Genomic DNA, 23,381 nt, shown 5'->3' with positions numbered 1-23,381 from the left:
AAAACAAAAATAATTAAAGGAACAGTCATTGACGGAGTAAAATCAAGTTAGCTGCATATCACCACAAATTCACAATCATATCAGGTAAGACCTCTACCCTTCTTAAAGCACCATGCATAGAAAACGAGACTCAAAGATTGTTAACTAAATATAATTATTATCACACAATCACACAATCATGTAATAATTTCAAAAACTTCACTTCCTTTTTATATATTGCCCGGAACAAACATCATTTTTACAAGGTATCATATTCTGAAATAAGAAGGATCACAACAACTTTAAGGTTATGCTAAAAAGATCCTCGGAGAGCACAAACTTCGGTATAGCAAACCGTTGCAAAGAGAAGGTATGGCCAGGAATAATACCAAGTGAAAGTATTAGCTATACAGCTTTTATCTTGAATCTGGGACGATCATCAGTTATAAGTTATAACTGCTCCACCTGGATGGCATGGGCGAATAATTGGTTGAACAGGCAGCTCATTTGACACCACTGGAAATGGTACCATGCCTGCCAAACAAGGTAGCTGTGGCAATTCCCTCAAATGCTCCACACCTGAGCAACAACCAGCAACAATAGCAGAGTTCACCAAGGACCACTAGACTTCTTTGACGTCAGCCTTGTTGGGAGTTTCAACTTACTAATGATTGTTATGTCGCTTGATGGGACAGAGAACAACACTGTCAGTTGCGGTGGAGACTCGAAGGACGATTGTCCATCAGAAATTGCAGTTAAGCTTCATGGAAAAACTATTGCCTCTCGAGTGCTTGGCATTACTTTAGGATTGATGAGTACAACCGCAGGGGTATATATGGAAAACCACCATCTTTTCAGACAACAATCTATTCCAAAATATTCAAGAAAATTTGTCCTGCAGCATATAGCTATGCTTATGATGATCCCGCCAGCAAATTTACTTGCTGCAATGTATCAGACTACATTGTGATTTGTGACATCCTGTGTTCGAGGTAAAATCTGGTTGAAAAGCATTTATCTATATCAGCTCAAGGCAAAGGATGACAAACATAAAAGTTTCATGTTATCAGTCAATAGAAGCATAAAAATCCTCAAAATGCATGCATGCACATATCTGTTCATACTTTGACAATCCTAAGGACCAAAACTGTGTGCACTTGTCATGATCAGCAGCTAGCCTGCATCAGATTGGGGTTTAAGAAAGGAATGGAGGCACTTCATCGGAGATGGTGGATCGTGATGCTTTCTCTATTTTCAATGATTAGTTGACAGAAAAGAGGAGCAACAAAAAAGGGGGAAATTTTTGCAGAGTTAGCTCAGTGAAAGGCCCTGATTGCTCACTCTTATAGGGACATCTGGTCAATAAAACTTTTGTTGTTCACCAGCCCAAGTCAGTTCATAAAAAGCCAAAGCAACGTGAACTATAATGGTAAAAGGAGAAATTCTAATTGGATGCCCTGTGTTTTGGCAATTCGACTGCTAACCAAGACAAAAAATTTATTAAATCAAATGACCCTAAACTATTTTTTGTTCTAAAGTGTGAACTTAATGATACAATTTTTTTTTTTTATTAATTACACACTTTTTTGAGATTCATTAATGTTAAAGTAACTTCATTAGACCACAAAACAACACAAAGAATAACACAAAACGATACAACACTAATAAATGGCCATTTGAATTAATTTTTGCCCAAGTTTATGATTATTTTTTACGAGATTAGGTTTTGCTTATGTCATTTTGTGTCCTAACGAAATTACACAACCTTAATTAACCTCAAAAGATCATAATTAACGAAAATATTTAGCAAATTTTATCACTAGAGTCATGTAGTAGATTAAACAAAAATATAGGGTTATTTCATTGAATAAGTCATTTTCTTATTTACCAAATATAAATAGCCGAAACATAGGGCTATGAATGAGAATTTCCCATAAAAGAGTGAGTTACCATTTACCTATAAGTTTTGGAGCTCAATGCCATTAGGGAAAAAGAAAAGGCAAGACGGGGAGGGGAGGGGAGGGGAGCGGAGAGGGGGAAGACAGGTTAGGACATCCATTTAGGAATTACCTATTCACCTTCACTCTGATTTCTCTTGTGCCTCCAATTTGTTGGTTTGATGCATTGGGCCCTTTTGATCATTCTCAAATGGCAGTACTACCACTGGAGCAGCAGGCACAGTTTCCCAACGATCTTTCACCAATTTCTTGAACCTTAGAACCATTTCCCTCCGGAATTCGAGTTCACGTGTAAATGTATCAAATATTAAAAAAGAGAGAACATACTTGAAAGGGACAATAAGCAGGATCGTTGCAGACGATAGAAGAACTAGAGCAACTTCAGTAGTTATCTGGAAAACATCAATAAAATATTACAGAAAGATGGATGAAGCAATGCCCAAAATTGGCAAGCGAATCATACAGAAAATTCAATAATAATTACACAAAAATCACATAGGACCGGTCTCCACAAACTTGATTACTGGATATTGCTGGTTCTACAATGCACTTGAATTGTATAATTAGATAGGAAATACTCCATTCACTGCCTAAATTTTAAATTCTGACTCATTTCTGGAAGAGTTATTTGCATACAAGCTAATATAGAATCGTAAATCTTGACGATTCAGGTATTGGTCAAGTGAGGCAAGCGTTCACTCATATTTGTAAGGTTTCAGACTTTCAGTACAATGGGTAATTGGACCAGAAGAAAGTATTAATATAGAATATATTACGTACAAGCAAATATTTGTTTTTTAGGGAGGAATATTTTCCAGTTCATTAGTAAGAGATCATATAGAATAGGAAAAATCTGTTTCGCTTCCTTGGGTCTCTGGGCATCAGCAACAAGTTCCGCACTCATGATTGTGGTCTTCTACAGCTTGGAAAATGTAGATAGAAATTTCGCCTGAATTCTTACCTTCACAATTTGGTTTATTAATAGAGGAGGGAATAACACCTTATGATTCATGCCTCTTATTCCACCATGTTGTATCCAGACAAGAAACTAACAAACCCTCCGTTTCCCTTCTCTCTCTTTCCATCCACATTCTCCTATCAATATAGACCATTACAAAGAATTTCTTTCCTATAGCAGATAAGAAACAGCAAATTGTTGAGTGAGTATAAGATTAGATGGTTAGGTCAAAACGGTTGGCAATTTGTTAAGAAGCTTCTCATGTCAAAGAATTAGAAGAGATGTGAAATGTCAAGTACCAACAAGGGCCTAAACATTCCATTAGATCAAGGCCAGAATCATCTAGAGGATTCTGACAACATATGTCTAAAGCAATTTTTCAATCATCAGGAATTCTTTTCAATTGATTTATTTTACAAAACTTCAAAATCATCTGTCAAATAGTTCTCATTAGGATACACTTCCAAAAACATATTTACTTAGTGGAAGTCTTCTTCATCAGTCTAAATAATTCGACGCATGAAAGCTTAACTCAAGAACACTTAGGGCTCGGATAGTGGTGAAGTCCATACCCATTTCTTTTTGTTTCTTGATATATCTCTTGGAAGGACTAACATGCCTTTTTCCATGGCAGCATCCAGGAGGAAAATCCGTTCGGGAGAAAAAATTTCTATGATTATGATGTATCTATCGGGCAATCTCTGATTTTACTTACGTTTATGTAGTTGTTTTCTTTCTGAACTCCCCCTAATTCGCTTAACAATGTTAAAAAATGGGAGAAAATCAACATTAATAGTCCGAAATATGAGCAATTACTTATGCATGATTAAAGTTATTAATGCTCAAAGTTGTACATTGCCAAAGGTGCCAATCCCTTTAGTACACCTATTAGAAAATGGAGAAAGTATAAATCTCTAATGTCGCCATCTGTTGAAAGCAAAAAACTCTTAGGTGTTCACAAATTTGCTCCATGCTTGGGAAGTTGATTTTGTTCCGCTGAATAATAGTACGAGTGATATTGGTAAGACAAAACAGAAAAAGGAAAACATGGATGACTAAGTAAGTCTGCTTTAGTTGTGCGTAATAATAGTTAGGTGGGATAGATTAACTGGATACGTGATTCTACATCTTCCCTTTAAACTCTTTTCGCTCCTAACAAATCCCTTTTTGACTATAATTGCCACATCAGCAGCAAGCTTCACCAGAGATTCCACAAAAAAAAAAGGTTAGGGAACCATCTTTATAAATAAGTACATAGTTGGGATTATTGGCAAACACTTTAATAGATCGGACCATTATTCTTCGATATCCCAACAGTTGGGATTATATGTGTTGATTTTTCCTAAATAATTCTATTCATTCACCAACTTCTTTCCCCTTGTCCTCCCACTTAATTAGAGTTATTGTGTTAGTGCATAAGTAATCAATTTCCACAGAAAAGACCTAAGAGTCCTTAGGTGGGAGGCTTGTACTCTGAGGTGCCTATATTGTTTGTTAACTCTCCTGATGCCACTACAAATGCAAATGCATACTGTGTTTTCAGTTATGTAGGACTCGCAGCAATTTATCAACAAATATTTAATAGGAATAAACTAATATTTATCAACAAATATTTAATAAGACCTAAGAGTCCTTAGGTGGGAGGCTTGTACTCTGAGGTGCCTATAATGTTTGTTAACTCTCATGATGCCACTACAAATGCAAATGCATATTGTGTTTTCAGTTATGTAGGACGCGCAGCAATTTATCAACAAATATTTAATAGGAATAAACCAATATTTATCATCAAATATTTAATAAGACCTAAGAGTCCTTAGGTGGGAGGCTTGTACTCTGAGGTGCCTATATTGTTTGTTAACTCTCCTGATGCCACTACAAATGCAAATGCATACTGTGGTTTCAGTTATGTAGGACGCGCAGCAATTTATCAACAAATATTTAATAGGAATAAACTAAGGCAGAATGACAAGTTAAGACAGTGATGACCACAAATTCATTCTCCCGACTCCTAACTAATGACCTACAGCTAAAATCAGGTAAATTGAACACATAAGACAAAGACAAACTACAGTTTACACATGTCCAAAGACGTGTCTTATTGTGGGTAAAAGTTTTTAGATATAATCATATAACCTCAATCATTGTGTTTCCTAGGACTTGCCTTAAAAGCAGGTAAAAGTATCTAGATATAACCTTAACCATTATGTCTTTCCTAAGACTTGTCTAACTGAAATTTCTCCACCCGAAATAAAACAAAACCAAATAAACATGTTTACTGAAAGTCAGTCAAACCCTTTAAATCGACAAAAATATTATTTAGTTTGAAAAGCTACAGACAATTCAAGTGCACATCACATACCTGAGGCTGACCAGAAAGGACAATGGTGCGTAATTTTAGAAGTGTGACATTGATATTTTGAAGGAACTTCTCCATATCACGCATGGCTTTCTTAAGAGCTATGATCTTCTGAACTGTGTTCGAAGGTGGCTGGTCACGAATAATAACCTTCCCAAAGAATCTTCCAAGACGACCTTGCTCCCTTAGTGCCTTCAGTGACAGCAGAATGGTAGCTGCTACCATCAATGTTGTTGGAAATACATATGCCAGCAAGTTTCTGACAAGGTTTTGATGAGAGTAACCAATACTATTCATTAGTGAATATGGATGAAAGTACCGCACAAAGTCCTTCCTTCTACCAATACTAGGAAATATAATACCTGAATATAATAGCATATGCCAGTCCAAGAAAAGCAACTGTCATATATGGATTCTCCCAGCGTCTAAGCTTTTCAAAACTCCTAACCATACTGGTTAGAGGGAGGATAAGTTCCTGAAAACATTTAATCATATTTTAATCTTCTCCATGACAAGGTTTCAAGGTCCCATCTTTCTTATACAGTTCTACTATAGCAAATGTAAGCAGTGAGACCTAGCATGCACAACTTCAGTTAAAAAGAAGAAAAAAGAGAAGATAAATGTAACTTTTAGTTCATAAGAAAGTAGACTGACCTTGAAAAGGTCAATGTTACTTGGTATCCCTTCAAGGGTAGCAGCATCGATGGTGGCCTGTGTTTTTTCAATAACTTTACTTTTATCCCTACATATTCTTACTGCCCTTTCGGTCAAGGAAGCACCACCAACTATAAGATTTTTGCTGAGAACTAATCCTTGTTTGAGTGGTGCATTCCTCCAAAAGGATATAGAATTGTTAGACGCCCAGGTTGGAGATCTCATCCACTGGCTCAAATACACACTTCCATCCACGTCATGTACATGGTAATTTACTTCAGAAGCCTCGTCCAGGGACCTAGCATTCTTTGTATAAGGGCTTTTTACTTTCTTCCACTTCGGAACTAGTGATCCACGTCCACCCCAATAGTTCAGAGCAAGAGTTTGGTAAACAATATCACCATAAGGGGCATATTTTAAATATGAGAACTGAAGAAGTTTCAATGGTTCATCCAGTAGCTTCCTGATAGATTGGAGGGATTGAAGTCTAGAGATACTATTAACAGCATCTATTTTAGCTCTTTTTTTCCCCTTGTCAGCACCATAAATGCTAGAAGCAAACTCATCTTCCTGAGGTCCATATTCATGCACAAACTTGTGAAAAGCAATAACTTCACTCATTGACGCATGCCAAACATCTCGCCTCATATCACCTCCAAGATCAATAAACTCCAACACCCACGGTTTGCATCTAATTTCACCAAAAAAGAGAACGCATATTTATGCTGAAAACAATTTTGAGTCGCATCCACCAAACAAGATAAAATAATCTGACTAATGTGACACAAATTATGCCACTACACCACCCAATATGACTAAGATATACCAATCTAATTTTAATTATATGAGAGATACAGAATCACTATACCAAGACGTATTTAGATTTATGGACAAAAGCAACATTAACTGACAAGTATGACTAAAACTGGAAAGGATGCTCATCTGACAAATATTTTTTTTAGATTTCATTAATAGGAAGAATTGTGTACTATTAACTCATTTTTAATAGGGTCGGGAAATAAGTAAATTTCATGGAAATTCCACTTGGTACCACTGTACTTTGGGCTTTTCCATTTGGTACCCAATTTTTTCTTGGATTCTATATGGTACGACAGTAGTTTGGACTTTCTCTACCGTAACATTATGTTAAACAAAACATTAGTTTGGGGATTAAATAAGGTTAGGGATTTGTCTAATTTTGCATAATTAAGATTTTGGCAGTCATTTTTGCCCCTAACGGCCAAATTTAAGGTCCAATTTGGTAAAGAAAAAAAGTAGGAATTTCCTGACACGTAAAACGAGGTTCTTGTCGTTTTTCTCCAATTTCGACTCCAACTTTGACCAACAAGAACAAATATGACTCCCAAACCTTAGCTGAACCGTTCTCGATATACAAGGCACGTAAATGAGGCAAACTACTAACCCTATAGAACCCAAAACTAATGTTTTATTTAACGGAATATTACAGTAAATAATAAGTCCAAACTATAGTGGTACTAGGTAGAATCCAAAAAATAATTTTGGTACCAAATGGAAAAGTCCAAAGTATAGTAGTACCAGGTGGAATTTCGCTAAATTTTAATATCTCATACAATACCACAAAAACTGATGAAAAAACCCTTATACATATAGGTCCCCCTCCCCCTCGAGATTTAAAAAAAAATCTTTCATTTGGTTCTCTCTTTCCTGCTCCAATTTTGTCCAGACATAAATGTCCCAACATTGTTGATTGGGGGGGGGGGAGAGGGCATAGAATAACAGCACAAAATAGAAAGGAAACAGTCAAACAGGTAGAGAAAAACACAAGGACTCTAAAATAGGGTTGGTGTTCTCATAACTAGTATATATCAGATTCGGTCTTCTCCAGATTTTCCTTATATATTTATGTATAAATTTCTTGTAGGCGATTCACCCTAAATCCCTAAAAATGGCCATGACTTATAGTAGCATTGGCTAGATACTGAGAATTATTACTCTTGCAGCAATAATCATTGCAATTCTATTCTTTGGAAGTATGGTGTTCCGTGTACCACAGTGGCTACAGTTCACAAACAGACTGAAGCAGATCATTCTCAAAACTTAAACATGACTTAACATAGGGAGGATACAGAGCTACCAGGTAAAAGCAACATGGAGAAGCTTACTCCTTTTCACCAGAAGATATAGAGACAGCTGAGTCAAAGAGCTCCGATCCAAATAAACCAACTTTAGTCTTGTTCACCTGAGCATCGTGCCCCGAAATATCCAATCTCTCAACTTTTTTGCTCTTTGAAAAGTCTAGTGGCTGCCAAACAGATGCAAGCAGCTAATCTTTTCAAAAAGGACTTGCAATATATAAAATTTCAAAAGATATAATGCAGTGCCTGTGTATTGCAAGATGCTTTTGGAGAAATATAAGACGACTGTGCACAAACTCCAACAATGGTGATGTTAGGTCAAGCAAATTCCTTTACAAGCACTTTCAAGCAGCTTGTAGCTTTTGTGCATGAATGACACCTTAAGTGCATATGACCAACATCTAAACTCATAAAAAGCACTTCTAGTTCAGAAATGTTTTTGCAAATCAAAGTGAACATAACCAACCATGGGGATACCAAGGTGGTCAAGGCCACTAACACGCTGAGGGAAAAAATTATTTTCCTTCCAAGAGAGACAAGAATGGATAAAATAGTTCTTTAGATATCACGGAAAAGCAAATATAATTCAGGTCCAATAGAAAAATGGAGAAAGGTTAGTTCTTTACAATGTAATGGAGAAGCTAGAGTATCATTCTCCAAATGACCTAGCTTTTATTTCCTGGGTCCTACTTCATGTGATATACTTTGGAGCTCAGGCTATTAACTTAAGGGTAGGCTGCTTTTACGAATTCCATTCCTTGATGAAATGTATACTGAGTTACAACCTTTTTAGCAACAAAAATAGAAGATAATTAAGCAGGAGGGCATGGTGCTAGGACTGGCAAGTGGATACAACTATAAGTCTGTAACTCCATGTGTACTTTTATTTTGAACTATAAGCAAATAAAGGCTATTTGACTTATGTTTCCCTTGCCCATCATGTTTAGTTTTAATAAGAGTAACTTCCTTGAGCTAACTATCAACCCCCTTTGTATACCTAGTCAATAAGATTAGGGGACAATAAAGATATTTATTGATAGCACAAGGACACATTTCGTCTTACTTTTCTTCCATATACTCCCTCCTTTCAGTAAAACTTGTCACATGTTTCCTTCACTAAATCTCCTATAATTCAGTCAAACCTTTTCACCCAAAGACAGGGGAAGTATTGCACAAACGGGATGTTTCCTTAGTTTTTCTAATGGCTAAATAGCAGATGTTCTATAAACGGAGTACGAAACATATATAACTGGAAATTTGGAATTGTGCCGAGGTCATAACATTGCTAAATTACTGTACAGTGATTAGTTCCAACAATGAAATAGAAGTACCTCAAAATAAAGGGCTCTTTCCGTCAAAGTTAGTTTTCCTGGCCATGCCATGTTGCCTTCCCATTTAAGAACAGGCTGCTTCCTACTAGAACCCACACACAAAACTTGCTCTGATGGCATGTGGGGAAGTTGAAACTCATAGGATTTCCTTTCGTTGTGCACTCTACAGCAATTATAAGCACACAAAACATATACAATAAGTCACCAAATGATGTAAATTTAAATCAAAACTCCAGTCTCATAAGCTAGAATTGTGTAAAAAAACATTCAATTGATTTAAGCTTATTTGATTATGTGTAGATAGGCCATGAGTTCTGGGAGAAAACCAACCATGTACTATGAAATAACAGACCAAATGAAAAATGATTACAAAGCTCTCAAGAGATCTCACTCTAAAGCTTTCTCTAAGCCTCTCTCTTCAATTTTAGAATATGTGTCAGGTATCTGTGGTACGGTATAAAAATCAGTTCTTTGGGTATATGAAGTGCCACATCAATAAATAATAAGTGGGCAGATATAGGACGCAGCATTGCAAAACTAGGCCAAAAGAACAAGCTTCCATGAACACATAAAACGTTCTAAGTGGGCCATGAGCAACAGGGTTGGCATGCCCAGACGGGTGATAGTGCTGTTGTCGAGCCAGTTCTTGTCGACTATGCGGCCCAACACTTTCAAACTAGCGTGGTGACGCCACTCCTCAGTTATATGCCTCATTGCCTCCAATGAAGTTCCATTCTTAACCCGAGTGCCATCCCTGTGCTTCCACTTTTTTATTGCACGAAGTCCAGAAACCCAATAGAAGTTAAGCTTCCACGAGGAGATAGCACCCATCCAGCCATATAAGGCCTTTAAACTTATAGAATGCAGCATGATGATGAGGAACAACTATAGCAGCCAAAAGCAAATGAGCTTATGATCTAACCTCAAGCAACCATTAGAAAGCAAGAATAATCTGAAAAATATAAAAATTTAACATGAAGGCTTTATACAGAAAGCATGAAATGTAGATCCTTCAACCCCCCCCCCCCCTAACCCCCACTCAATAAACTGCCCCAGTCAAGGATTGGATTAGAATTGATACATTGCCAACGGAAAAAACAATGACTAATAGGAAGTGATCAAAGAACATAAAGAATCTTCAGAGTTGTAACAAACTCCCAAGTTGAAACAATCTGTCAATCCCTTAATAATCGAATTCTGGATAGGCTCAAGTCCAGGTATATTCAGCTTTCCGTCACTCGGATCAAGTTCAAATGGGTCTATTCAATTATAAGGTATTATCATACTTCCGATTGTATCAAATCAAGATAGGTTTTTTTGATGCAGATCTGATCAGTTTCTCCTAATCGGGTCGGCTTTTGCCGAGTAAACTGTAAGTCCTTCAGAAGTGATATCTCCAATCATAACACATGAGCTTCTTACTTAGGAATTAGGAATTTAAGATACTACTGCCCCGTAAAAACCTCCCCTTGCTACCGCAACGTCCTTCCTCCTCTCCTCTAGAAGCCTTGAATTATCCTTTTGGGATTATGTACAACCAGCAAAATCATCCTTCCACAGCCACAGTATTTTTCTCTCCCTCCCCAATTCTGGAATCTGGCGACGCATAGATGCGGTTCACAATGGCAAAACCAGGCTCCTCAGCCCTCCACAATACATACTTGCTGCTCTCTTCTTAGGCAGAACACTTCACGACCCACCTGCAGGAACGTTCTGCCTGTGGCCAGCCCCTGATGCATTTCCCCTCCTCCTGCACACACAACCGTCCCCGGACCCCTGTCCACACCTCAAATAGTATCCACTTCCTCCAGACTACAAACTATGAGTCCCACCCCGTCCATCAATGATACACCCAAGTACATACCTCCCCATGGCATAAAAACTCAAGTACGAGTAGGATAGTCAAGGCTCAATAAAGACATGTTCTCGCAGAAAAAAAAAATGTTCTCACAATCACTTCTTTTGTTGCAGTCTTTTCCCTCTTTTATACTCATCTCAATATTCTCTAAGATTAAAATGCAATGCCACCATGATAGACGAAGATAAATTACAAATAAGAAATAAAACATAGGCTTTAGTACCCCAATCTGAATGGTTCATTATGATTGATTGTATGTAGCTGTATAAGTGCATATCTTGCTAAAATGGGCCTTTCGAATGTCAATGGTGCACCTTTGACATTCACAGAGTACTCAACCTTGCAGTTGCCATAAAATGGTACGCACACCAACTGGCAGACAGAAATATCTTCCTAAGTGGAAATCACCAAAAACATGTGTACATCAGTACATGCATCAACAACCAGGAGTTGTAGACACTATTGCTCCAAAGCATGTATATCTCCTGATGAAGCACAATGGTTTGCTGCAAATCTATACTATCCCTGGCCTTCATCAATTAAAACCGTGATCCCTCTCTTTTCATCTTTCAAAGAAGTAAAGACATGGCTTACCTCCTTTATTTAGATCATATTTTCTTGCTGCTTGTGTCACAGAACATTACCTCTCTGCTTCTTTCAGAGAGCCAATGTTGTAGCTGAAATCTGTCGACCCCACAACTTGCTAAATGAACTACATCATCCCCTATGTCAAATCACCACTATAGTTTAGTACTTTATTGTGATAAATTTGATGTGTTTTACATTAACGTACTAAAGATGTGGAGATGGATATCCAATTTGTTCATGGAAAGTTTGCTCTTGGCCATATTTGTATGTTGCATTCCATAATCTTCCACCAATTTGCAAAAGACCTCGTTCGGTAACTATTCTTGGATTTTCACTCTAATCAAAGCTTTTGCCCTCCTTTGTCTCTGATTGCGAGGACATAATAGAGTACTAATATGATGATAGCTATACATTTTTTTTTCTTATTATACTGTATTTTGTAATATTATCTCACTTAAAAGCTGCTTTCAGATTATGCACTCAGATCAATACTAGTTATGTATATTTTGTGATATATGATAGCCTCCTTAGGGAGGAACCAACAGTAAAAGAAAACAAAATGCAAATCACATTCTCCAAACTCAATTAACATCCTGATCAAGGAATATAAACCACAATCAGATTTTCAGTTCACAAATGAAATGCTTACTTCAGAAGTTTATTGATGTATGAGGACCAAATGCTAAAAGAGATTCCCCCTTTATCACCAGCAAGCGCTTTGTAGATATTATGCACAGTTGATCGATCAGCAACACCAGGTATAGCAGGTGCAATGCGAACAAAAGATTCTTCTCCGACAAGCCTTGTCTACACAAGAAAGAAGTCTTCCTTTAATCCAAACGTCCAATCTATAGATACAGATTAGGTTAGAAAAAGAAGAAATGGCATTCATTATGAAAGCAACTAGATATGCAAAAACAAGCCATAAAATGGGCATTCATGTTTTGGAATCTGGATCAAATAAGAACAGGTAAACTATCACGCGGGAAAACAGATCACTAAAGATGTGTAAAGACGTCTGAACAAACACATGTGCACGCAGTTTATGAGTGCCAACAAGGTCATTGTACTTGATGTTTGCATAGCGTTTATGCTCATTAAGTTTACTGCGCTTCAAACAAGCAGCAGCACTTTGTTAACGGACGGAGTCTGGTAAGAAAGAGACCATATTTCTTCCCATGTTCAATCTCATAATTAAACCATGGGTAGTAATTAGATTTACGGAGGAATAAAAGTAAAATTGCTTTGAACAAATGCTGCAATCATTTGGCATCTATGACTTGCAATTATCACATCATTGCTAATATGGTCTATGACTTGCAAGTATTTGGCATCTATGACTTACGGAGATGGAAATGATCAAACAGTATTAAAAGATCAGACCCTGAACGATATTCAGTCCAACACAGACTTATCAAAAACAAAATAAAAAAAAGTCAGTCCAAGACAGAAAAAATTAGCATTTCCCGACTCCAAACAACACAAAAAGGCAATGACACAATTCTTTTGTGGAGCATAAGCCAACAATAGAGATTGAGCATATGGTTCATGAGAAAACTATAGATAACCAGAACTTGTGAGGATTAAGGACAGTGGAAAAGAAAGGTTGTGAAATGGAAGTTCAGAAGGCAAAATGTGTGATTCGATTTCCATGGATAATAGCAGAGATGACAGCATAATGAAGAATAGATGATTGAAATGTTTGTGGGTAGAGAGCCTACCCTAATATACTCGTAGAAACTAGTTCTGAAACTATTCTCCAGTTTTATTATGGAAACAATCAATGTGTTTTATGTTCTCTCATAAAAAAAAAATATGATAATGGAGTGAGGACCAAGGATGCGCCCTCTCAACCTGCCAGTTTACGTCCACGTCAGCTGATGACAATTTGCAGCATAATTTGCTTCTCATTTTGGCACTGGGAGAGTGGGGTAAATGCTGCCCAAATTGTTAATCGTATCTTTGTTTTTATTTGTTTACTCCATCCCATATTTATTTCCTTGTAGGAGACCTAAATATATTGAGATCCTTTTTGTGCTCGCATACAACCTTTTACATTATGGTTCTTCTCAGAACTTGCACCCACCAACTATACGTCTTCGTCTGGGGTAAAAGAAAATTTGTGCATCATTTTGGGATGACCAGAAATCTTCTAACTTTCCTAAATAAACTGGTATATAATTGACTTAAAAAAAAGCCTATAACTTGATGGGAAGAGTGGGAATGGTCCAGCTATTATAAAAGGTCTATTACTAGAATCACTTCATATTCTTAATCACAAGGGGTTGGGATTTGGGACAACATGACAATTATTTTTTGGATGAACGCTATTTAATTTTAAAGAAAAGCACGTATAATTCGATTCTAGTAACAAGGGTCAACTCAAGAAGCACAAGGATTTTTTTCAGCATATATAATACTTCCTCTGTTCTTTTTTAATTGCAATGCTTCCCTTACTTGGAGGTTTCACATTAATTGCAACATTTTTGTATTTAGTAATATCTTCTCCGTATCTCTCTCCTATCATATGGCTCCTACTTTTTATCTATCTCTATCTCTTTCCTCTTCACATGGCTTTCTTAGATAATGTGTCAAGGGGTGATGTTACAGTAATAATAGAATGGAGGAAGTATATAGATGCAAACATGGTTATGGGCATCCAGAACAAAGACAAGAAGAACATACTAAGAATTTAGGATGGAAGAGCAATAATTTATTACGTATCGCTTCCATTCATGATTTTACAAGGTAGATGAACCATAAGTTGTCTAAGGAGGGCCAAGGATATTCAATATAGAGACTCTGTTGAGGGGTGCGGGCTGTTACTGGACCTGCATAATGTCAAACGGAGGGTAGGGCGTAATTCCCAGCAAGATGTCAGAAATATCTAGTTTCATGATACATTGTCTAGAGAATTCCATATAATACTTTAAGTGACAACCACACGAGCTGGTTTGCCAAAGCTAAGAGCTGTATCGTATTAATTTATGCTTGTTTTTAGTGTAGATTGGGCGGCAGCTCCTGGATTAAGAGTCTCGGTAAAGACAAACAAGAAAATAATCAACTCCACAAACAGAAGCTTCCTTCTCAAGTGAGTCTGGTATGAAGCAATACAACTTTTTGGAGAGAGATCATAGTTGGAAGAACCCCAGAGGCCCAGACTATGATCCCAAGTCATAAGATCCATCAGAGTATTGACTGCCTAAAGAATAGGCTCCCAGGATTACATATGAGGAGGTTCAACACAGGTAGGTCATTGGTTATCCCCCTCCCTCCCACCCTTTTCACTCGGGAACCAAATGAGAAGAGAGGAAATGTGGCTGATTTTTACAAAAAGGAATTGTTTACCACACCAACAGCAAGCAGGGTTATGAAATTTGGAATCCATCACGATGGAGATAAAGGTTGCGAACCACTTTTCCGTGAATTGCGATGGTTGGCTGCCGATGCAGCCTATATGGTTGTAGTAAGCTCAAGAACCATTTGCCATTATCAAGTGATCATGATGCGGCCAAGATTTAATACCCTGGCACAACATAACCTAAAAAAAAGGAAAAAGACTGAAGCTTGATAGAGTAGACTATGATGAGTAAATAAAAAAAATCAAACCTGTAAAGATGCCTCTTCGGAGCCATCAAGATAGGAATCATTTTCTAGTCTGTAAGGCTTTTCCCAACCAAGCATAGTAATGAATATTAGCCTCCGGAAGGCAAGTTCCTGAACAGACAGATAATCGAATGCAAAACTTACATCAAATACTAACGTTTATTTGGCAATGCACTAATGTAGCACAAAACAAAAGTAGGCCAGGCAAGTGGCAATTACAGCCTAGGCCATACTCATAAAAATACCCAAAAGCATATCAATCATGTTAAATGGCCACACCTTAACAAAAGTGTATCCACAATTTTGAACTAATAAATTGAGCAAATGGGCAACTTTGTTATTACACGAAAAGATGGCAACTTCGTCGTAAAGTCAACGGAAGTGTAGATGCTGAAGAAAATATTCTTAACACATGATAGGTTTCACATCTTGAAACGTTAATAATTTGTCTAGATATTGGTTTTTGGAAAATGAAAGGATTCATTTTCCCTTATTTGGACACTAATGTGAGGAAAGGGAAGGAAGAGAAGAGAAGAGAATTGGAAGGATTCATTTTCCCTTATTTGGACACTAATGTGAGGAAAGGGAAGGAAGAGAAGAGAAGAGAATTGGAAGGATTCATTTTTCTTCCCCTCTTAATAAACCAAATCCTTCCACTGTTGGAAAGATCTGGAAGACAAATGCAAGCTCACTCTTCCCTCCCCTTCCTTTCCTTATGCTTGCTTCCCTCCCTCTTCCCTCCACTACCTTTCCCTCCATGAGTGCTAACAAAATAAAGTGTAAGAAACACAATTGCAGATAGTTGAAAAAAGTCGAGAATGCTGAAAGAGACGGTGTAAGCTCCGATCATGAGGATTCTAACAAGGGTAACAAAAATAACAGTGACCTTCACAAGAATTTACAGCACCAGAGACATAATTCAAACATCTAAACTAGCATCGCATGTAGATGCTTAACATATCCAAGTGGTTTGCATTAAAAAAAGGGAGAGAAAACACTAGACAAGGAAACCATCAACTTAACATAAATCCTAAGTTTTCACAGTACAAATTTTAATACCAACACAAGCAAAAGGCATGAATATGAATTGAGAGCACAACCCGAAAATTGACTATGAACAATATCAAACACCATGATGATAGAACAGTTAAGTCAAAATAGGGGAAGAAAAGGACATGGAAATCTAGCCCAATAACTCCTCATTTTCTACAGCTTTGTTTGGTTGGCTGGAAAGATTTCCAATGGGAAAGGATTCTCTATGAAAAAAAACACTTTCCAAGGGAAAACACAATTGTAGATAAGTGTTCCTCTGTTTGATTCATTTCATGAAAAGTTAGAGAGAAATGAAAATGGGAGGACAAATGGAAGGAAGGTGAAGAATAGGAAGGAGAATGTAGCATTCCTTCCATTAAGGAGGAAAATTTTCCACCATTTGAAAAACTGTATTCCACCCTTTACAAACCAAACAAAGGAAAATGGGAAACTACTTTTACGGGAAAATGTTTTCTGCCCAACTAAAAACTATGCAGAGGTAATCTAAGAAATGAAGTGAAAACGACATAATGATCAACATAAGGAATCTAGAAACACTAACCTGAAGGCAAGGATGAAAGTCAGAATTATCTCTCGACAAAAACCTAAAGCAGCAATACTCGACTAAATTACGGGCATCCTTGTGCACCAATTTGGGTACAAGAGCCTCAAACAATTTTTGCATCTTCGGCCCAGTGGATCCGTTCATCCTGCATGATGCATGTCCATGCTTAGCCAATCAGATGAAACATTTCATGAAGTAATTATAACAGCTACAGTTGACTTATAGGGTATGCCTTAAAAGTTAAAACTAATTTAACGATATCCTTTAAGGATTTTCTTTAGAAGGATCACAAGAAGCTCAAAGTTTATTCCAATTCATAAGACAATTTCCCCTTGTTATCTTCGAGGGCTTCAATGCACATGTAACCAAATGTGAAAGACTAATGGCAAACATGGCATCTACCTTGTGGTGATAACGAAGCGTTACCTCCCCTAAGCTAGAATGACTGTTTGAGACTCAAATGATGGATATGCAAGCATAATAACTTATATGCTGTTGAGATGAACTAGTTAAAATTTGACTCAAGCAAGTTCAACCTAAGCTAAAACTCTACGAGACCTACTCAAAAGTCAAGACCCATTCGAGGACTTGATCAAGAAACTTGTGTGTTTATTGTTTAATTTTTTGGAGAGTAATAGTTATCTTTCTTCAACCTTCGCTAAACACTAACGTACACCATACACATAAAAATTCTATATTTATACTTAGATATAATAATAGTATAATAGCAAGAATTATATTATATATATCAAGTAATCCAATGGTTTTATCACCTTAGTACTGCTCCCTTATATGCTTTTATGTTCCTTACCCCACTCATAGAAAATTTTAATAAATTCCAACAGAAAAAGATGAAACAAGGAAAAGTAAATCAATAAAGATAAAAGACTAACTTCAGTTACTCAAGCTCGAGGTAAACATCGAATTAAATACATTCAAGCTTCTCTAGCACAAGTGGAGCCTTCAAGTTTCAGGATCATGCTCTAGAAGTTGATAGCCAAACTAGAGCTTGACTCGTTACACTATCACCCCTAATCCTAACTCCTAAGTGTCAACTCTCAAGGCTCCTCAAAGCAGGAAGTGAATGGCATGAAGGAACATAAACTCCAAAAGAAAGAAGGTAGATGAGTAACAAGATACATCAAATGATAATTAGAAGCAACCAGAATTATTAACCTCAATGGACATCAATCTATTTATGATCCTTACCGGCATATCCTTATGGGAACATACTTCCAAACTATTTCAAAAAAAAATAACAAGCAAATGACAGGAAAATAAACATAATTTGAATGAACTTTTCCTTACTTTCTTAGCCAAAAATACGCCAATTTTGTCGATTTGCATGTACAACTAATACAAGTCACTTAGGAGTCATAAAAGAGCAATACTCTCTAGGAGGACTAGTAACTTGTATTTTAAGTGACATTATGAAATTACATGAAGCTCCTAATTTACAATTAAGGACTTGTTTCACGAGACTAAAATCCACACAAGTATCTTAAAAGAATGTCGTAGGTCCCAATTCTGTGAAGAGAAAGCCGGTAGATTTCTTTTACGGATTAGGAAGCAACTAATAAGCTAATACAGCAAGCATCCAAATAACCAGCATATTCAGGAGAAAAGATGAAATGGTCAGCCCTCAAAACAGCATGTCATAACCCAGCTGGCAATTAATCTACTCCATTCCTTAGTAGAATTGACCCAAGGTACTTAAAGTACTTACTAATGGGCAATCCCTTTCTATCTAATGTTACCACATCCTCAACTGTCTCTCACAAAACTAAAAGTACACTCTATGCAATCTATTTTGCTCTGGCTTAAAGCTAGACCCTCGAGATTCTATATTTGCCTCCATTTTTCTAATTTAAAGAGAAATGTCTCGAAGAAAAAAAAAAACTTCCAATTTAAAGAGAAAAATCAGGGTGGCTTAAACGGAGAAGGGAAACTAGGATTTTGTGAGACCATATGCACATCAGCACATCCAAGATTAATAAATTAAGAGATAGAATTCGGATGAGGATAATTGAATGAGGGTTAGAGTTGTAGACATTAAGGATAAGACAAGTGAAAATTGGTTACATAAAGGACACCAACTAGAATAGTGGGTGGTTGATGAGAGATTGTAGAAGAAGTCATAGGAGGCCAAAGATGACTTAAATGAAGGGTGCTATAGACGAAATAAAAACAAGCAATAGCATGCAGTGACGGAGCCACACTTCAAGCATACAGGTCAAGTGAACCCACTTAGAAAATTGATATAAATTAGATAACAGGGAATAATAGCATAAAAAGACTTCTTGGCACAGTGGTGAATGTCTAACAATTGGTGTTATAGGTCATGGGTTCAGTACTTGATGATTGCATTTTCAAATTCTGTGAACCCAATTGAAATGAAATGCAGATCCACCACTGGGAGCATGTACCACTTGATAGAAGACAATAGAGGCAGAGGTAACATGTACACGACCATCAGAAATAAAGTATTGACTCATGTTGCAAGTACCCATTTTAATGAGACCAAGGTTCTGACATTGTTGTTGTTGTGTACATTTCGTCTCAAAAGAATGTACGATAATTCATTCTTTTTTATAATGTAGAATGAAGGAAAGTTTAAGAAAGGAATGAAAGACAAAGTAGGGAAGAGAGAGAAAGAAGAACGCAGATCACAGAAGACAGGTCACTTGTGCTGCGTTCTGAAAGCCAATCTAAGAGTTTTATAGTGACTCTCTCTGCTGTGATAACGATTGCCTAGGGAAGAAAGGGTAGGTAGAAAGAGAATTGTATTTGTTGAAAACACTATCAACCTAGAGCCCTTGTATTTATGCTTAACATTCCTATTTTGTACATTAAAAAGTTAAAGACATGGGGCTTTAGATTGGAAGGGGGGAGGGAGAGCATGCGTATGCTCCTCCTCTTTGTGGAACATCCCAATCACTTGGCTACTGGAATCTGGATTACGATCAAAGCATATCAAAGATAGCAAGTGAAATGCCATAAATGTCAAACCTATTAATATCATGCCACAAGTTTCAAATATTCACTCAATTTGTACAGCAGATTTGCTGTAATGCTCGACAACTTTAAGTTCTTTCGCAACTAAGGATATACCCCACCAGCAACTTAGTTTACAGCTCAGCACATTCCCGGCTTTTTTCTTTTTCCTACTACAATTTGTGAGTCTGCAACAGCAATTCCCATTTCCTCATTACCTAGCTTACCCATATTCTTCTTCTTATTTCTCTTCTTTTTTTTTTTTAAGCATCCACTCAACAAACTTTCTACAGGCTTAAGTTGATTAAATTCAATGTTGATTTTACCTTCTTCTTCAGTTAGCTTTTTTGAGTTCTTAGTGGCAAAAAACTATAAAACTTACTTAAACAACAGCTAGATATACATGTTGGGAACATCTTTTCCCACATCAATCTCCATATAAGTTAATGTTAGGAAAATGTCCAGGAGGTAGTGCGAGGAAGGTTATTATCTTTTCTTTACTCTTATCCACATTATATAAGCCTTCAGTCTTGGTCTGCTTGGCATTAATCTTGAAAGGGATCGGACCAAAGCGGCTGCTTACTTACAACTTCTTCAGCCATGAAGGGTTGAAATTTCAGATTTCAGGGGAAGATCAAAGGGAATTTCAATATGGAAGATAGACAAAAGTAGCAAGGGTAAGGAGTTTTAGAAGATGAAAGAAATTTGGATTAACAAGGGATGATAGTGAAGACTCTTCCTGTCTTCTCAGCTCAAGCTAATAGAACTGACAAAATGCTTATTCATTTTACAGGCTGCACAGTATGCAGCTATACCTAAAGTTTAGGGAGGACATGTATCTCATGCGCAAACTAAAGAGCAAAGGCTAACCTGGAAATTGTGCCAAACTACACTGTACATATAGAAATACCCTCAAATACTGGCTCTAATCTAATACGTTCCATCATCAACATGTAATACACATCGGCATTGACAAGATTATACTAGCATCAGATTGAATGTTATCTAGTATAGTCAGAAACAATGAAAAGCAGGTTGAAAGAACTTTTACCTACTGAACTGTTCAATTGAAACAACAGCAGCTAAAGAAAGATTCCCATCAAGGAGATCACTCTGAATAGTCTGTTCTCCCACAAGTATATCCTCACTGTCATGATAATCGACATCTTTGCTGTCATCAAGCTTCCCAGTTTTCACCAACGGAGAAGTCATCTCATGAACAAAGTTGTGGGTCTTTAATAACAATTTATTCAAATTTTTCTTTACAGAATCTAGCATGGTGAAAAATAAAATTAGTCACAGCTCAATAACCCTTAATCATCGCACCACATCATAAAATTTATAGGCACAGAAGAATGATTCGTTTAAATTGATGAAGTGCCGTATGTTTTGCAGGAAAGAGAACATTCAGTGTACAATAAATAGTAGTAGTACTCCCTCTCCCTTGAAGCTTGTTTGACAATTTAAATTCAGGACTGCTGCGCCAACTGCCAAGCAACATAACAAGTAATGCCCCTTAATATGAGTGCTTACTATGTTCGACAAGTTTTAAGAGACAAAGGGAGTGAAATAAAGGACCACAAATCCTCCAAACTAAAAACCAATCAAACACGAGCGCGCCAACAACTTGTCAAGATTGTACATGGTTGATGAGACCCTTTAAATCCACACATCTTTGTGAGCAAAGTTTGGGTTGCAACACTTCCCTTTTCATCTTATTTCAAAGTAGTTACAACAATACTTTTGGTGATGGTTCTTTCTATCTGATCTCTTCTCATCACATAAGTCCCTATTATTATTTCTATTATCTCCTCTTCGCATGTACTCCTTAAACCTTGTGTCTCCCCTCATGTTGCAACTAATTCGGAACGGCGAAAGTATCGAATTATGGGTCCATAAAAAATTCCCTCTCCATCATTGTAGGGGTAAGGTTACACTTACATCAAAATCAAAATCAACACTTCTCATCAATCAAACAGAGAATGATCAAACAAGCAACATACAACCCACAATGTAAAAACTAACAATTGCTCAATAATTAAACAATTAACTAAATTTCCTGCAGATTCTAGTCCTTGTTCATGATTAAAACATCAGAAAAATCAAAATTCGTTCAGATTTAAATTCAAGAGACAAAAAACAAGACTGACCAGGATCAATATCAGTAAACTTCCACTTAGAATTCCGCCATTGAAGAGGGAATTTAAAGGGTAATTTGCGATCAGTAGAATCATTTGCAGAGGATCGAAACCTGCAACAGCAAAATTCATGGTGGGTTAACTTTAATGGCGGATGCACTGGAACTGCAAGTACCATTGACTGTTTTAGTGATAATTTTAAGAGCATCTCTCTCTTTTTTTACTGTTTTCTCTCCTTCAAAGTTTTTTTTTTCACTGCAAAAAATGGTGTTGAAATTTTCTGGGTGATGAAAGATTGAGTTTTTGAATTGAATTGTCCAAATGCAGGATGAAGAAGAGTTTGTTTTCGTAATTGCAAACTTTTGAGCAAATACAGCACGACTTCTCTTTTTGTTTGGATTTTTACAAAGACGTCAACCACTAGTTGCTACTTGCGCTATTACATCGCTGCGTTGTCAAAGTCGCTACTTTTGACCCTCTATAATAATGCACAACTATTGTGTTTATCTCATTGTAGTGAACAACATTTTTTTCCAGGGAATTCTAGTGAACAACATAAGAGCATCACCAATGGCTTGGTTGGTCTTGGTTGGTCTTGGAGCTTTTTTTCTTTCTCTCTCCTTCCCTCTTTCTTACACCTCACATCCCACTAAAACTCCAACTAAGGCTATGTTCAGTTCACCTTATTTTTGCTTATTTCAGATCTAATCAGATCAGATCAGATCAGATCAGAAAAAATAAGTTCAGATCAGATCAGATCTGTCAGTTTTTAAACTCATTTTTACTATTAAATATCTTTCATTACATATTAGTAAAAATTATAATAATTGAATATTAAATAGTATTCATTGAGACGAATCAAACAAGACCCCACATGACTATATTTTTTCTTATATATTGAGAGAAATCTAAAAGATAAGATCTTGTAATCAGATCAGTTCAGAAAAAATAAGTTCAGATCAGATCAGATAAGTTCAGATCAGAAAAATTCAGGTGAACTAAACATAGCCTAACTCATCTTTTTTTTGTCACAATGGCTTGGTTGGTCTTACTTGGTTTTTCTATTTCTCTTTCTTACTTTTACCAAACCCCACCATATACTCTCTCTCCTACTTTTACCAAACCTCACCATATTCAATGTTTAATTTTTTTTTATATGAAATAGATGATTTAAATTAATAAAAGCTTATTAGACTACGTTAAATTAATTACGAGCTAATTAGCTTACGTTAAATTAATTACGATAA

The 23,381-nt window shown here is 36.7% G+C and overlaps 1 protein-coding gene across 5 annotated transcripts; it reads right to left on the bottom strand.

Moving 5' to 3' along the window:
• Positions 1–181: 181 nt before the first annotated feature.
• On the bottom strand, positions 182–22,547 carry LOC104883166 (hypothetical protein). Of its 5 annotated transcripts, none has more exons than XM_057391910.1 (12): positions 22,147–22,547; positions 21,048–21,267; positions 17,000–17,147; positions 15,409–15,516; positions 12,449–12,606; positions 9,354–9,516; positions 8,050–8,189; positions 5,906–6,596; positions 5,614–5,726; positions 5,255–5,540; positions 2,050–2,329; positions 182–960 (listed from the first exon to the last, which is right to left on the bottom strand). In XM_057391910.1, the coding sequence occupies exons 1-11, from the start codon at positions 22,340–22,342 to the stop codon at positions 2,060–2,062; spliced, it is 2,493 nt and encodes an 830-aa protein (XP_057247893.1). In that variant the 5' UTR covers positions 22,343–22,547; the 3' UTR covers positions 182–960; positions 2,050–2,059. The 5 variants fall into 5 exon arrangements, with proteins under 5 accessions (XP_057247893.1, XP_048492355.1, XP_010665937.1 ...); XM_048636398.2 differs by having other exon boundaries at positions 182–978; positions 22,147–22,546; XM_010667635.4 differs by having other exon boundaries at positions 182–978; positions 5,255–5,510; positions 22,147–22,545.
• Between the last annotated feature and the right edge of the window lie 834 nt (positions 22,548–23,381).

This window comes from Beta vulgaris, chromosome 9 (assembly GCF_026745355.1).
Source record: "Beta vulgaris subsp. vulgaris cultivar EL10 chromosome 9, EL10.2, whole genome shotgun sequence".
In the NCBI taxonomy this organism is placed as follows: domain Eukaryota; kingdom Viridiplantae; phylum Streptophyta; class Magnoliopsida; order Caryophyllales; family Amaranthaceae; genus Beta; species Beta vulgaris.
The sequence above is the reverse complement of the archived record's forward strand: the minus strand, read 5'-3'. Positions and strand labels throughout refer to the sequence as shown.

Coding starts and splice junctions, on each gene's coding strand:
- LOC104883166 (XM_057391910.1), bottom strand. CDS start 22,342: ATGCTCTTAAAATTATCACTAAAACAGTCAATGGTACTTGCAGTTCCA. Junction 17,148..21,047: donor TCAATTGAACAGTTCAGTAG/GTAAAAGTTCTT, acceptor TGCATCATGCAG/GATGAACGGATCCACTGGGC. Junction 5,727..5,905: donor GTAACATTGACCTTTTCAAG/GTCAGTCTACTT, acceptor AAATGTTTTCAG/GAACTTATCCTCCCTCTAAC.